This window comes from Pelodiscus sinensis, chromosome 11 (genome assembly GCF_052426305.1).
Source record: "Pelodiscus sinensis isolate ZL-2025 chromosome 11, ASM5242630v1, whole genome shotgun sequence".
NCBI classification, from domain to species: Eukaryota; Metazoa; Chordata; order Testudines; family Trionychidae; genus Pelodiscus; species Pelodiscus sinensis.
Genome location: NC_143062.1, coordinates 52,190,064 through 52,204,732, shown reverse-complemented (window position 1 = coordinate 52,204,732; position 14,669 = coordinate 52,190,064). Strand labels below are relative to the sequence as shown.

Genomic DNA, 14,669 nt, shown 5'->3' with positions numbered 1-14,669 from the left:
GGGGGGGCAGAGCGGGCTATTCCTGTTGTGCGGGGGGGGGCAGAGCGGGCTATTCCAGCTGTGCGGAGGGGCAGAGCGGGCTATTCCTGTTGTGCGGGGGGGGCAGAGCGGGCTATTCCTGTTGTGCGGGGGGGGGGCAGAGCGGGCTATTCCTGTTGTGCGGGGGGGGCAGAGCGGGCTATTCCTGTTGTGCAGGGGGGGGCAGAGCGGGCTATTCCTGTTGTGCGGGGGGGCGGGGCAGAGCGGGCTATTCCTGTTGTGCGGGGGGGGGCAGAGCGGGCTATTCCTGTTGTGCAGGGGGGGGCAGAGCGGGCTATTCCTGTTGTGCAGGGGGGGGCAGAGCAGGCTATTCCAGCTGTGCGGAGGGGCAGAGCGGGCTATTCCTGTTGTGCGGGGGAGGGCAGGGCGGGCTATTCCAGCTGTGCGGGGGGGGGCAGAGCGGGCTATTCCTGTTGTGCGGGGGGGGGGCAGAGCGGGCTATTCCAGCTGTGCGGAGGGGCAGAGCGGGCTATTCCTGTTGTGCAGGGGGGGCAGAGCGGGCTATTCCTGTTGTGCGGGGGGGGGCAGAGCGGGCTATTCCTGTTGTGCGGGGGGGGGCAGAGCGGGCTATTCCTGTTGTGCAGGGGGGGGCAGAGCGGGCTATTCCTGTTGTGCGGGGGGGCAGAGCAGGCTATTCCTGTTGTGCGGGGGGGGGCAGAGCAGGCTATTCCAGCTGTGCGGAGGGGCAGAGCGGGCTATTCCTGTTGTGCGGGGGGGGCAGGGCGGGCTATTCCAGCTGTGCGGGGGGGGGGGCAGAGCGGGCTATTCCTGTTGTGCGGGGGGGGGGCAGAGCGGGCTATTCCTGTTGTGCGGGGGGGGGGCAGGGCGGACTATTCCTGTTGTGCGGGGGGGGCGGGGCAGAGCGGGCTATTCCTGTTGTGCAGGGGGGGGCAGAGCGGGCTATTCCTGTTGTGCGGGGGGGGGGCAGAGCGGGCTATTCCTGTTGTGCGGGGGGGCGGGGCAGAGCGGGCTATTCCAGCTGTGCGGAGGGGCAGAGCGGGCTATTCCTGTTGTGCGGGGGGGCGGGGCAGAGCGGGCTATTCCTGTTGTGCGGGGGGGGCGGGGCGGGCTATTCCAGCTGTGCAGAGGGGAGGGGGAGAGGGCGGGGTAAACCTGTTGTCCAGCTGTTCAGCGCGAGCCCCGCGCGCTCCAGGTGTGAAGCTGGAGAAGCCGCGCAGCGCGCGCCCCCTTGGGTCCAGATGTGCCGGGGGCGCGCAGCGCGGCCACGAGGCGGCCGCTGGGGAGCGGCGCGGCGCGGCGCGCAGGGGTCGTACGGGGCCGCCCGGCTGCATCCCCGAGCCCGGGTGAGTGTCCGGGGGCGCCGCGGGCCCCGGGGCGGGAGGTGAGGGGGGCCCGGCCGTGCGGAGCGTCCCGCCCCGGGCAGCCTGCAGCGGGGCTGCGTGACCTTGGGCCGGCCACGGCCTGGGGGGCCGGACACCTGGGTACCCGGCGGGGGGGTCGGTGCTTGGGGGGCTGGGGGGCCGGACACCTGGGTACCCGGCGGGGGGGGCGGTGCTTGGGGGGCTGGGGGGCCGGACACCTGGGTACCCGGCGGGGGGGCGGTGCTTGGGGGGCTGGACACCTGGGTACCCGGCGGGGGGGTCGGTGCTTGGGGGGCTGGACACTTGGGTACCTGGCGGGGGGGGGCGGTGCTTGGGGGCTGGACACCTGGGTACCCGGCGGGGGGGTCGGTGCTTGGGGGGCTGGACACTTGGGTACCCGGCGGGGGGGGGCGGTGCTTGGGGGGCTGGACACTTGGGTACCTGGCGGGGGGGGCGGTGCTTGGGGGGCTGGACACTTGGGTACCTGGCGGGGGGGGCGGTGCTTGGGGGGCTGGACACTTGGGTACCCGGCGGGGGGGGGCGGTGCTTGGGGGGCTGGACACTTGGGTACCTGGCGGGGGGGGGCGGTGCTTGGGGGGCTGGACACTTGGGTACCTGGCGGGGGGGCCGGTGCTTGGGGGGCTGGACACTTGGGTACCTGGCGGGGGGGGGCGGTGCTTGGGGGGCTGGACACTTGGGTACCTGGCGGGGGGGCGGTGCTTGGGGGGCTGGACACTTGGGTACCTGGCGGGGGGGGGCGGTGCTTGGGGGGCTGGACACTTGGGTACCTGGCGGGGGGGGCGGTGCTTGGGGGGCTGGACACTTGGGGGGCTGGACACTTGGGTACCTGGCGGGGGGGCCGGTGCTTGGGGGGCTGGACACTTGGGTACCTGGCGGGGGGGGTGCGGTGCTTGGGGGGCTGGACACTTGGGTACCTGGCGGGGGGGGGCGGTGCTTGGGGGGCTGGACACTTGGGTACATGGCGGGGGGGCCGGTGCTTTGGGGGGCTGGACACTTGGGTACCTGGCGGGGGGGCCGGTGCTTGGGGGGCTGGACACTTGGGTACCTGGCGGGGGGGCCGGTGCTTGGGGGGCTGGACACTTGGGTACCTGGCGGGGGGGCCGGTGCTTGGGGGGCTGGACACTTGGGTACCTGGTGGGGGGCCGGTGCTTGGGGGGCTGGACACTTGGGTACCTGGCGGGGGGGCCGGTGCTTGGGGGGCTGGAGGGCCAGGACACTTGGGTACCCGGCGGGGGGGCCGGTGCTTGGGAGGCTGGGGGGCTGGACACTTGGGTACCTGGCGGGGGGGCCGGTGCTTGGGGGGCTGGGGGGCCAGGACACTTGGGTACCTGACGGGGGGCCGGTGCTTGGGGGGCTGGGGGCCAGGACACTTGGGTACCTGGCGGGGGGGCCGGTGCTTGGGGGGCTGGGGGCCAGGACACTTGGGTACCTGACGGGGGGCCGGTGCTTGGGGGGCTGGGGGGCAGGACACTTGGGTACCTGGCGGGGGCCGGTGCTTGGGGGGCTGGACACTTGGGTACCTGGTGGGGGGGCCGGTGCTTGGGGGGCTGGGGGCCAGGACACTTGGGTACCTGGCGGGGGGGCTGGTGCTTGGGGGGCTGGGGGCCAGGACACCTGGGTACCTGGCGGGGGGCTGGTGCTTGGGGGGCTGGGGGCCAGGACACTTGGGTACCTGGCGGGGGGCTGGTGCTTGGGGGGCTGGGGGCCAGGACACCTGGGTACCTGACGGGGGGCTGGTGCTTGGGGGGCTGGGGGCCAGGACACTTGGGTACCTGACGGGGGGCTGGTGCTTGGGGGGCTGGGGGCCAGGACACCTGGGTACCTGACGGGGGGCTGGTGCTTGGGGGGCTGGGGGCCAGGACACCTGGGTACCTGACGGGGGGCTGGTGCTTGGGGGGCTGGGGGCCAGGACACCTGGGTACCTGACGGGGGGCCGGTGCTTGGGGGGCTGGGGGCCAGGACATCTGGGTACCTGACGGTGGGCCGGTGCTTGGGGGGCTGGGGGCCAGACGGGAGGTCAGGGCAGCCGGTGGGGGATGCTGAGCTCCGTGGTCCCTGCTGTGTTTGTGCAGCCCCCTGCCCGCAGTGCCCGTCCCATGGCCTGGCGCATTGTCCAGCGCCCAGCCAGCCTGTGCGGGGGGAGCTGCGTGTTTGCGTTTCATGGACTGAGGCTCAGCGCTGGGGACCTGCCCGGCCAGGGGAGCTCCCAACTCCAGCCCCGCTGCTGGGGTCGGTCCAGGCTGGCGCGGGGGCGGGCAGTGCCGGGGAGGGGGTGGCGTGGGGGCGGGCAGTGCTGGGGAGGGGGTGGCGTGGGGGCGGGCAGTGCCGGGGGGGGGCGGGGGGGCGGGCAGTGCCGGGGAGGGGGCGGCGCGGGGGCGGGCAGTGCCGGGGGAGGGGGCGGCGCGGGGGCGGGCAGTGCCGGGCAGGGGGCGGCGCGGGGGCGGGCAGTGCCGGGGAGGGGGCGGCGCGGGGGCGGGCAGTGGCGGCCGAGGGGGCAGCGCGGGGGCGGGCAGTGCCGGGGGGGGGGGGCGGGCGCGGGGGCGGGCAGTGCCGGGCAGGGGGCGGCGCGGGGGCGGGCAGTGCCGGGGAGGGGGCGGCGCGGGGGCGGGCAGTGGCGGGCAGGGGGCGGCGCGGGGGCGGGCAGTGCCGGGGAGGGGGTGGCGCGGGGGCGGGCAGTGGCGGGCAGCCGTCATGGCCACCCCTGGCCACAAGTCTGCAGACGGCGCTCGGCCTGTGCAGGGCGCGATCCCGGGGCAGGAGCGGACATGTTACCAGGCAGAGCCGGCCGGTGCAGGCAGTGCGATTCCCGGGCCCCGAGCTCTCGGCTGGCTGGCGCATGGGGTTGCTGTGTCTGGGGGGCCCCACTCCGCCCTTGGTAGCACTTCCCTCCTGTGCCCTTTCGGCTTCGGCCCTGCGCAATGGCTGCCAGCTTCCGGGGAGTCCAGAGCACCCTGAATGGCTGTGGCCAGGCCCTGGTGGCTGGGAGTGGGCGTGGCCAGGGAATCTGATGGGCTGCGGGTGTGGTCGGGGGGAGTGGCGGGGATGGGGGTCGAATGGGGAGCAGGTGTAGTTGAGGAGAAGCAGGCAGAGCCAGTGGGATCTAATAGGGCCTGGGGGAGTGGACAGGGCCAGGGAAGCAGGCGTGGTCAAGCGGGAGGGTGTGGCCGGGGGTGTGGGCAGAACCGGGGGAGCAGGTGTGGTTAAGGCACGAGGGTGTGGCTGAGTTGCGGGCATGGGAGAGACGTGGCTGGGGGAGCAGGTGTGGCCGAGGTGGGTGGGCGTGGCTGAGGAGCGGGTGTGGGAGAGACGTGGCTGGGGGAGCAGGTGTGGCCGAGGTGGGAGGGCGTGGCCGAGGTGGGTGGGCGTGGCCGAGGAGCGGGTGTGGGAGAGACGTGGCTGGGGGAGCAGGCGTGGTCGAGGCGGGTGGGCGTGGCCGAGGAGGAAGGGCGTGGTCGAGGTGGGAGGGCGTGGCTGAGGAGCGGCTGTGGGAGAGACGTGGCTGGGGGAGCAGGTGTGGCCGAGGTGGGAGGGCGTGGCCGAGGTGGGTGGGCGTGGCCGAGGAGCGGGTGTGGGAGAGACGTGGCTGGGGGAGCAGGCGTGGTGGAGGTGGCAGGGTGTGGCCGAGGAGCGGGTGTGGGAGAGACGTGGCTGGGGGAGCAGGCGTGGTCGAGGCGGGTGGGCGTGGCCGAGGAGGAAGGGCGTGGTCGAGGTGGGAGGGCGTGGCCGAGGAGCGGCTGTGGGAGAGACGTGGCCTGCAGAGCCAGGGGAGCAGGTGTGGTTGAAGTGGGAGAGTGTGGTCGAGGAATGAGGGCGTGGCCTAGGGAGTGGGCGTGGTCAAGTGACTGGGCACGGCATTGGCTCGCGGCTTCCCTGCCAGAGGCCCCTTCTCTCTGGATGGCAGAGCCGGCCAGGCCTGGCCCCCGCCTGTGGTTAGCCCAGCGGCCACCTGCTCTCCTGGCTGCCTCGCCCACGGAGCCTGCCAGCCCCGGCTGCACCAGCGGGCAAGAGCTCGTGGCACTCCCAGAGCCCGGCAGCTGGCCCGGCCTAGGGGAGGGCCTGGCTCCGGCTGCAGGGGAGTGGGCAGCCCCCGGGAGCCCTCTTCTGGCCCGGCTGCCTGCCCTGGTGGCCCCGCGCCTGGCATGGGGCTGAGCCGGCGTGGGCGCCCTGCGCCAGGCCCCTGAGTCAGCCGACCCCCCGCGGGGCGCCGTGGGGACGGGGCCACTCCCCAGCTCTGTGTTATGGGCGCCCCCAGCAGCGCCAGACCCGCCCAGGTGCCCACGGAGCTGCTCTGCCTGCCTGTGTCTCCGGAGCCCCCGCTCCGGCCAGCCCGCCCCCCCCCGTCCCAGAGGCAGCAGCGCGGGGTGCCAGGCGGGAGCTGGTTCGCGAAGGGAGCCAGTTTCAGAGCAGATCCCCTCGCGGCCCAGCCTGTCTCAGCCCCTGCAGCAGGGGGTGGCAGCGGCTCCTGTCTGGGGGCAGCTGTGAGCTCCCGGAGCAGCGCGAGGAACCGAGCCGGGCTGCCTGGCTCCCGCTGCACTTCCCATGCAGCACCGCAGCGGGGTCGGGGCCATTTCCTGGCACCGGGGTGCGTGTCGTCTACAGCGTGAGCCTGGCAGCTTTTGCCAGTCGGTTAATCGACTGCGCTGTCGCATCCCTACCGACCGGCAGGGAGCACGCGGGGCCTCCCTCGCCGCCTCCCTCCGGGCCTGCAGCGCCCTCCTGGCTCCCACTGCCTGTGCCTCCCATTCCTGTCCAGGCTGTGCGTTGGGTCGCTGAGCTCATCGCTGGGGCCAGGGCCCACGGCCCCATCGGGCTGCCATCTGCACCCCTCCCTGGGGACCAGTTGGTGTTTTCTCCCAGGTCATTGATACAAACGCCAACTAGCCCCGGGCACCCCCACGCCAGGGACACGAGCCAGGTTCGAGCCCGGCTGCAGGAACGCACCTTGCTCTGATCTCGGGACGTGCGTGTCAGGCGGCCCCGCTCAGCCGCTTGGCAGAAATCTAATTATAGCGCGTCAGCCCCGCTGAGTCACGCCTGCAAATAGCGCTCCGCCAGCCCGGTGTCGCTCCCCCCACCCGCCGACGGGCATCCAGGCTGCTTCAGAGAGGCCGTGCCAGTCGCTCTGCTGCCTGGCCTGAGCGCGGCGCCCTACCCAGGCTGTCCCGGGGCCCCGCTCAGCCAGCCCCTCACACGATCAGGGGGTTACCCGCGTGACACAGCTAAAAGCAGCCCCTGTTGGAACCCCCCAAGGCGCTAGTGAAGGGGAAAGGGCCGTGTCCCCGTTCATGCCGCCAGGGTCCCCTTGCTCCTCTCGTGCTTAAAACTGGGTCTCTACGGAATGAACTGGTTACAAGACAGGAAGCAAAGGGTAGGAATCAATGGTCAGTTTTCCGAGTGGAGAGAGGTAACTAGTGGGGTCCCCCAAGGGTCTGTCCTGGGACCCGTCCCATTCAACCTATTTATAAACGATCTGGAGAAAGGGGTAAACGGAGGGGGAAAAATCTGCAGATGACACCAAGCTGCTCCAGCTAGTTCAGCCCAAAGCAGACTGGGAAGAGCTTCACAAAGATCTCACCGAGCTAAGTGACTGGGCAGCAACATGGCAAATGAAATGGAACGTGGATGAATGCAAAGGGACGCACATTGGAAAAATGACCCCAACTCTACATACAGTATGATGGGGACTGATTTAGCTACAACTACTCAAGAGCGATCTTGGAGCTGTCGTGGACAGTTCTCTGAAGACGTCCACGCAGTGTGCAGCGGCCGTCAAAAAAGCAAACAGGATGTTAGGAATCATTAAAAAAGGGACAGAGTAAGACAGAGAATATCTTACGGCCTCTGTATAAAATCATGGAACGCCCACATCTTGAACACTGTGTACAGACATGGTCTCCTCATCTCAAAAAACATATCTTGTCCTTGGGAAAGGTTCAGAAAAGAACAATAAAAATGCTGAGCGCTTAGGAACAGGTCCCAACTGAAGACAGATTAAGAAGACGGGGATTTTTCAGTTTAGGAAAGAGGAGACTAAGGGGGGTCTGACAGAGGTCTATAAAATCATGACAAATGTGGAGAAAGTGAATAAGCAAAAGTTATTTACTTGTTCCCAGAACATAAGAACTAGGGGTCACCAAATGCAATTAGCAGGTATCAGGTTTAAAACAAACAAAAGGAAGTTTTTCTTCACTCAGCGCACAGTCAACCTGTGGAACTCCTCGCCAGAGGATGTGGTGAAGACCAGGAATTTAACAGGGTTCAAAAAAAGGGCTAGATAGATTCATGGAGATTAGGTCCATCAATGGCTGAGAGCCAGACTGGGCAGGGCTGGGTCCCTAGCTTCCGGGCAGGGATCATGTGATAGTTCCCTGTTCTGTTCGCTCCCTCGGGGCACCTGGCCCTGGCCACTGTGGGCAGACGGGACGCTGGGCTGATGGGCCTGTGCTCACTGTCCCATTGCCCGTGGCTGGGCTGGCTTGGAGGTTATTGCCCTTGTCTCCCTTGGCTTCCACTGTCTCTTCCAGCCACTCACTTCCGGCCTGTGTCCGTTGCTGCCACCTGCCCGCTCTCCCCACGGCCGCCAGGAGCCCCTGTCCAGCCCAGGGGGGTTGGGCACTCGGCAGCCTCTGCTGCAGAGGAGAGTTGTGGTTTCGAGGGCATCTAGTGCCGGGTTTGCCCACGGTTCCCCAGGAATGCTGCCCTTCCCCCGTCCCATCCCTCCGCCCAGCCGGCAGCTGTTTGCATCTTGTGGTGCTGGCCCTGCTGAGTCTCATGGGGCAGGGCATCGCTCTGCCTGCTCGTGGGACGTGGCCCGTGGGGCCTGGCCAGGCTGCACCCGGCCACTGGGGGGCTGGCGCTGACCCACGGCACAGACTGCGGCCGACAACTCGTGCCCCAGGGCCCCCTGGAAATCGCTCAGGCTGTGGCACCCCAAACACGTCCCCCCACCCTCGGGCATCGCTGCTGTCAGCTGGGCGCTGGCTCACCCGCGGCTGCGGTCCTGTGTCCGCGGGGAACCCGCTGCTGGGGCCTCTGGGCTGTTTTCTCCGGAGTGCTCAGGGACCCACAGAGCAGCGGGTGTTTGACCCAGTGCCCCTAGCCGGGGCTCAGCCCCACGACTCCCGCGCCTGGCCTCGGGCGCCAAGCAGCCCCGCTCTGGCTCCTAACGCCGCCAGGGCTTTCCGCCGGCCTCGACTTGGGCTGCACCCTCTGGTGCTCCAGCTGGCCCGTCCCGCGAGAGCAGAGGGGGTGGGCTCTGTGGCTGAGGGGGGAGCAGGGAGGAAGCCGACTAACAGGACAGGGGGCTCTGGGGCCTGTGAACCCCTCCCCCCACGGGAACGAGGCTGTCGGCCCCTCCCCCGATGGCTCCGTGGCCCCGCGCGGCGCTGTGTCTTTACTCGACTGGCCGGGGGTCCCGTCTGGCTGTGGACGGGTGCAGGGTCGGGGTCCCAGCCGCGCCGTCACACCCACCCCAGTAGTGACTGTAACAGCCCCCCCACTGCGGCTCACCCCCCCATGCACTGGCTCCCACCTGTGCCCCTCGCTGCCGGGGGGGCATGTGATTCTGTGGGACCCAGTATGCGTGGGGGAGCCAGCGCCCCACAGATACCAGCTCCCGCCTGCCCCCCCCAGCGCTGCTGCTGCCCTCAGTCCCAGCATGGGGGGGCACTGGCAGGGCGGGGTTAGGGGGGGCCATGGGGTGGGAGTGGGGGGGGCACTGGCAGGGCGGGGCTAGCAGGGGCCATGGGGAGGGAGTGGGGGGGGCACTGGCAGGGCGGGGCCAGCGGGGGCCATGGCAGGAGTGGGGGGGCACTGGCAGGGGGGCCTAGCGGGGGCCATGCAGTGGGAGTGGGGGGGGCACTGGCAGGGCGGGGTTAGGGGGGGCCATGGGGTGGGAGTGGGGGGCACTGGCAGGGCGGGGCTAGCGGGAGCCATGCAGCGGGAGTGGGGGGGGCACTGGCAGGGCGGGGCTAGCAGGGGCCATGGGGAGGGAGTGGGGGGGGCACTGGCAGGGCGGGGTTAGGGGGGGCCATGGGGTGGGAGTGGGGGGGCACTGGCAGGGCGGGACTAGCGGGGGCTGTGGGTGGGAGTGGGGGGCACTGGCACTGCGGGGCCAGCGGGGGCCATGGGGTGGGAGTGGGGGGGCGCTGGCAGAGCGGGGTTAGGGGGGGCCATGGGGTGGGAGTGGGGGGGTGCTGGCAGGGCGGGGCCAGGGGGGCCGTGGGGTGGGAGTGGGGGGCGCTGGCAGGGGGGGTGGCAGGGGGGGCCAAGGGGGGTGGGAGTGGGGGGCACTGGCAGGGCGGGGCCAGGGGGGCTGTGCGGCGGGAGTGGGGGGCACTGGCAGGGTGGGGCTAGCGGGGGCTGTGCGGCGGGAGTGGGGGGCACTGGCAGGGCGGGGCCAGGGGGGCTGTGCGGCGGGAATGGGGGGCACTGGCAGGGTGGGGCTAGCGGGGGCTGTGCGGCGGGAGTGGGGGGGGGGGGGGCGCTGGCAGGGCAGGGTTGGGGGGCCATGGGGTGGGAGTGGGGGACACTGGCAGGGCGGGGCTAGTGGGGGCCGTGGCGGGAGTGGGGGGGCACTGGCAGGGCAGGGCCAGGGGGGCCCTGAGGGCCACTGGCAGGGCAGGGCCAGGGGGGCCGTGAGGGGCACTGGCAGGGCGGGGCCAGGGGGGCCGTGAGGGGCACTGGCATGGCGGGGCCAGCGGGGGCCGTGAGGGGCACTGGCAGTGCGGGGCCAGGGGGGCCGTGAGGGGCACTGGCAGGGCGGGGCCAGGGGGGCCGTGAGGGGCACTGGCAGGGCGGGGCCAGCGGGGGCCGTGAGGGGCACTGGCACTGCGGGGCCAGCGGGGGCCGTGAGGGGCACTGGCAGGACAGGGCCAGGGGGGCTGTGAGGGGCACTGGCAGGACAGGGCCAGGGGGGCTGTGAGGGGCACTGGCAGGACAGGGCCAGGGGGGCTGTGAGGGGCACTGGCAGGACAGGGCCAGGGGGGCCGTGAGGGGCACTGGCATGGCGGGGCCAGCGGGGGCCGTGAGGGGCACTGGCAGGGCGGGGCCAGGGGGGCCGTGAGGGGCACTGGCAGGGTGGGGCCAGCGGGGGCCGTGAGGGGCACTGGCAGGGCGGGGCCAGCGGGGGCGGGGAGGCGGGGCCAGGGGGGTCGTGAGGGGCACTGGCAGGGCGGGGCCAGGGGGGCCGTGAGGGGCACTGGCAGGGCGGGGCCAGGGGGCCGTGAGGGGCACTGGCAGGGCGGGGCCAGGGGGGCCGTGAGGGGCACTGGCAGGGCGGGGCCAGCGGGGGCAGTGAGGGGCAGTGGCAGGGCGGGGCCAGGGGGGCCGTGAGGGGCACTGGCAGGGCGGGGCCAGGGGGGCCGTGAGGGGCACTGGCAGGGCGGGGCCAGCGGGGGCCGTGAGGGGCACTGGCAGGGCGGGGCCAGGGGGGCCGTGGGGCGGGAGCAGGGGGTGTTGGTGGAGAACCCAGCCTGCTCTCAGGGTTGCGGCAGTCCCCAGCCAGAGGGGACCAGCTGTGGGAGCCGCAGCGCTCCGAGGGGCTGGAGGGGGGAGCCGGGGGCGCCGGGGCCGGGGGGGCTGTCTGTCGGGGCCTGACGCCCTGTCTCCTTCGCCCTGCAGGGCCCGCCATGGAGAGCGCCATCTACGACACGCTGCTGGAGAGCGCGGACGCGGCCGGCGCGGACGCCGCCTGGTACCTGCCCTACCCGCTGGGCTTCCAGGTCTCGCTCGCCAGCTTCCTGCTGCTGGAGATCCTGCTGGGCTGCGGCGGCAACCTGGCTGCGCTGGGGCTGTACTGCGCCCAGGCCGGCCTGGTGGACTCCGTCAGCAACGTGGTGACGGTGAACCTGCACGTGCTGGACACGCTGCTGTGCCTGGTGTGCGCTCCGCTCACCCTGCTGGTGCTGCTGCTGCCCCTGGAGCGCCACGCGGCCCTGCTGTGCTGCTTCCACGAGGCCTGCGTCACCTTCAGCAGCGTGGCCACGGCCGCCAACGTGCTGGTCATCGGCCTGGACCGCTACGACATCTCGGTGCGGCCGGCGCGCCGCCTGCTGACGCCCAGCCGGGCCGGCCTGCTGCTGGCCGCTGTCTGGCTGCTCTCGCTGCTCGGCTTCCTGCTGCCCTTCCTGGAAACGCAGCTGGTGCCGCAGAACCGCACGGCGCTGTGCGTCAGCCCGCCCCAGCCCCGCGCCCGCCTGGCCCCCTACGCCCACCTGTTCCTGCAGATCCCGGCCTTCTTCGCCGCGGGCACCGTCACGCTGCTTACCTACGCCCGGGTCCTGCGGGCCCTCAACATCCACGTGGGCGGGCGCCTCCCGCGGAGCCAGCGGCACAAGAGCAAGCGCCGGAAGCGCCGGAAAGCCTCGGAGCCGCACGCCGGTGCCGGAGAGGCCCGGAGGCCGGCACAGCCCCCCCAGCCCATGCGGGTGCAGGCCTCGGTCTCGGCCATCGTGGCGCTCCGGCGAGCCGTCCGGCGCCACCGTGACCGCCGCGAGCGCCAGAGGCGGGTCTTCAGGATGTCGCTCATCATCGTCTCCACCTTCCTGGTGTGCTGGGCGCCCGTCTCCATCGCCAACCTGCTGGTGCTGTGTGTGGGGCCCAGCCCCTTGCTGCTCCAGCTGCGCCTCTGCTTCCTGGCTCTGGCCTACGGCACCGCCGTCTTCCACCCGCTGCTCTACGCCTTCGCCCGCCAGAAGTGCCGCGCCGCGCTCCGCAGCCGGCTGGCCAAGCGGGTGGTGTCGGTGCTGCAGGTGGACCCTGCGCCCGGGGGCGCTGTCATACACAACTCCTGGGTGGAGCCCCCCAAGGGGCGCCGGGCGGGCAGCAGCCAGGCACAGCGCAGCCTCGCCCAGGGGCTGGCGGAGTGAGTGGGTGGCACCCGCCGAGGTCCGGCCCCACCTCTCGGCCTTGCCCTGGGCCTGCTCCGGTGGCCCTGCCCGTTCTGGGCACGGGGGAGAAGCGGTGGCCCGTCACGCCCGCCCTGGCTGAGCAGAGGCTGGTGGCACCGGCTGTGTCCCTCGAGGTGACTCCGGGCGCTGGCCCGAGCTCCATGCCCGGAACTCAGACTCCGCATCTGTGCCTAGGCCCCAGTGCGGCTCCCGCATCGGGAACGGCTCTGCCAGGCCCTGGGCTGTGCCCCCGACCCGGCTCCACCCGGGGCCAGAGCTGCCTGGGGGGCTGAAAGAGACCCTGAGCCCCCTGCCCCCACCCCAGGGCAGGGCTCTCCCGCCTCCAGGTTCTGGCTGCCTGAGCATCCAGGAGAGTTCCCAGCCTCAGCACGGGCCGGTGGGAGGCTGCTTCAGCACTGCCCTTGCCCGGCGGCGGAATAGGCAGCTGCGTGGGGCACCCTGGGTCTCGAGGGCCTCTCCCTGCCCTGCCCTGCGGCTCTGCTCCTGCGGGCGGGCACTGGGCCTGGGCAAGAGCCACTGGCAGGTCGCTCTCTGCTCAGGGGGGCCAGCCCCCCGGGGTCTCTCCGTGTGCCGGGTGGGGCAGGGCGGCCCCTGCGGAGCCAGAGCCTCGTGCCCCTGCAGGCGGCTGGCAGGGCGGTGACGGGCGACTGGGACACGGGGGAGGTGACGCTGGCCCGGCCCGAGGTCGTGGCCCCAGACCACACGGTGCCCAGCTGACCCTGAGGGGCAGAGACGGGACCCGTTCGAGGTGCCCGTAGCCCGGGTGCATCTGAGATGGGGGGGCTAAGGAGGGCCCCAAGGAAGTGGGGGTCACTGGCACTTGCCCACTGGGATGCTGATGGGGGAGCCCTAGGGGGTTGGCCAGAAGGACCCCACAGGGCTCTGGTAAACACCCAGAGCCAGCGAGGGGCTCGCACCCCTGAGCCAGGGGCGGGCTCCCTGCAGGGGGCGCAGGGTCCTGACCCAGCAGACACGGGGCCCAGCAGGGTTGGAGCGCTCGACCCAGGCGGGGGGGGGAGGTCCCTGTCCCTGCCCCAGCTGCAGAATTCCAGGCGGAGGTGCAGGCGGACCCCCCCTTGCAGAGGCTGAGGGACCGGACTGGTTCCGGAAGGCAGCGATAGAGATAGTGGTGCCCTTGGCCAGGCCACCCAGACGGGGAACCAATACATCCTGGTGGTGGATCTTGCTACGCGCTGCCCCGGGGCCGTGGCCCTGCCCTCTAGCCAGGCAGACACGGTGGCAGACGCGCTGCCGGCCCTTTCCAGCAGGGGGGTCCCCCAGGGGTCCTCACGGACCAGGGATCCACTGCCCGTCGGCCCCGCTCCGGTGCTTGTGGGAGACGCACGGGGCCCGGCTCACCTCCCCAGCCTTATGGGAGGGACACTGGACCCATGTCCAACTGATTGCTTGGGACAAATAATGACAAAAGGATCAAGGGGTGCGGGCTAGAGGTTCAAAATAAGGGAGCCGGACGGGGACACCGAGCAGAGAACCCTGGACAGCGCCCACCGCTCCTCAGAGCAGTCGATGGAGCCAGTGGGCGCCGCCCAGAGGAACTCTGCCCGGATTCGTGAAACCAGGGAGGAACGGAAATAGGCCCCCCAGTCGCAGAGAACCCCCTCGTCCAGCATCCTGCTCCTGGTATTGTAGATGGTGCTCTTAGCTAGAGCCAGGAGCAGGTTGACGAGGAGGTCTCGCGACTTTGTGGGGCCACGGATAGGGTGTGCGTAAATGAATAGGTGGGGGGAAAAGTGCAGCCAGAACCTCAATAAGAGGTTCTGAAGGAGCCGGAATAGGGGCTGCACCCTGGCGCATTCCAGGTAGGCGTGCGCCAGGTTCTCCCTCACGCCACAGAAAGGCAGGTGTCCGGGATGGGGGTGAACCGCGCCAAGTACACGCCCGTGCTCACGACTCCGTGAAGGAGCCGCCAACTGATGTCCCCGATGGGCCGCGGAATTAGATCAGAATAGACGCTGGCCCATCGGGGTTCCCCACCCTCTACGGGTCTGAGATAGTCCCGCCATTTGGTATCAGGGCGGGACACGAGGGTGGGGAAATGCAGGGTGTGGAGCACGAGCGTGTACAGATGTTCTCTGGGCGCGGTTTGGAAACAGACCGGCTGCAGATTTTGCAGCCGGCTGGGGGTCCAGGGATGGGGAGGCCGGGGGGGCCCGTGGAACAGGGGCCCAATAATAAGGGACGGAGGGTTTGCAGGAGGGGAGGGGCAGGGCGTACCCTCTCGCACGGACCACTGCAGGAAGTCGAGAGCGGGCCGCGGCAAAGCCGCCTTCACCTCCCGGAGTAGGCGCAGAGGGGTTCGGGGGGTGGAGAGCCCCATGCACCGAGCGAGCGCTCGGGGATCCACCCAGTCCCCCCT

The 14,669-nt window shown here is 71.1% G+C and overlaps 1 protein-coding gene across 1 annotated transcript; it reads left to right on the top strand.

The window, feature by feature from the left end:
• The first annotated feature begins 1,151 nt into the window (after positions 1-1,151).
• LOC149523825 (G protein-coupled receptor 22-like) lies at positions 1,152-14,645 on the top strand. The gene is made up of 2 exons (XM_089781294.1): positions 1,152-1,343; positions 11,004-14,645. The coding sequence occupies exon 2, from the start codon at positions 11,012-11,014 to the stop codon at positions 12,248-12,250; it is 1,239 nt and encodes a 412-aa protein (XP_089637420.1). The 5' UTR covers positions 1,152-1,343; positions 11,004-11,011; the 3' UTR covers positions 12,251-14,645.
• Positions 14,646-14,669: the final 24 nt, after the last annotated feature.

Bases quoted from the DNA above. Each gene is read 5' to 3' on its own strand.
- LOC149523825 (XM_089781294.1), top strand. From the start codon at position 11,012: ATGGAGAGCGCCATCTACGACACGCTGCTGGAGAGCGCGGACGCGGCC.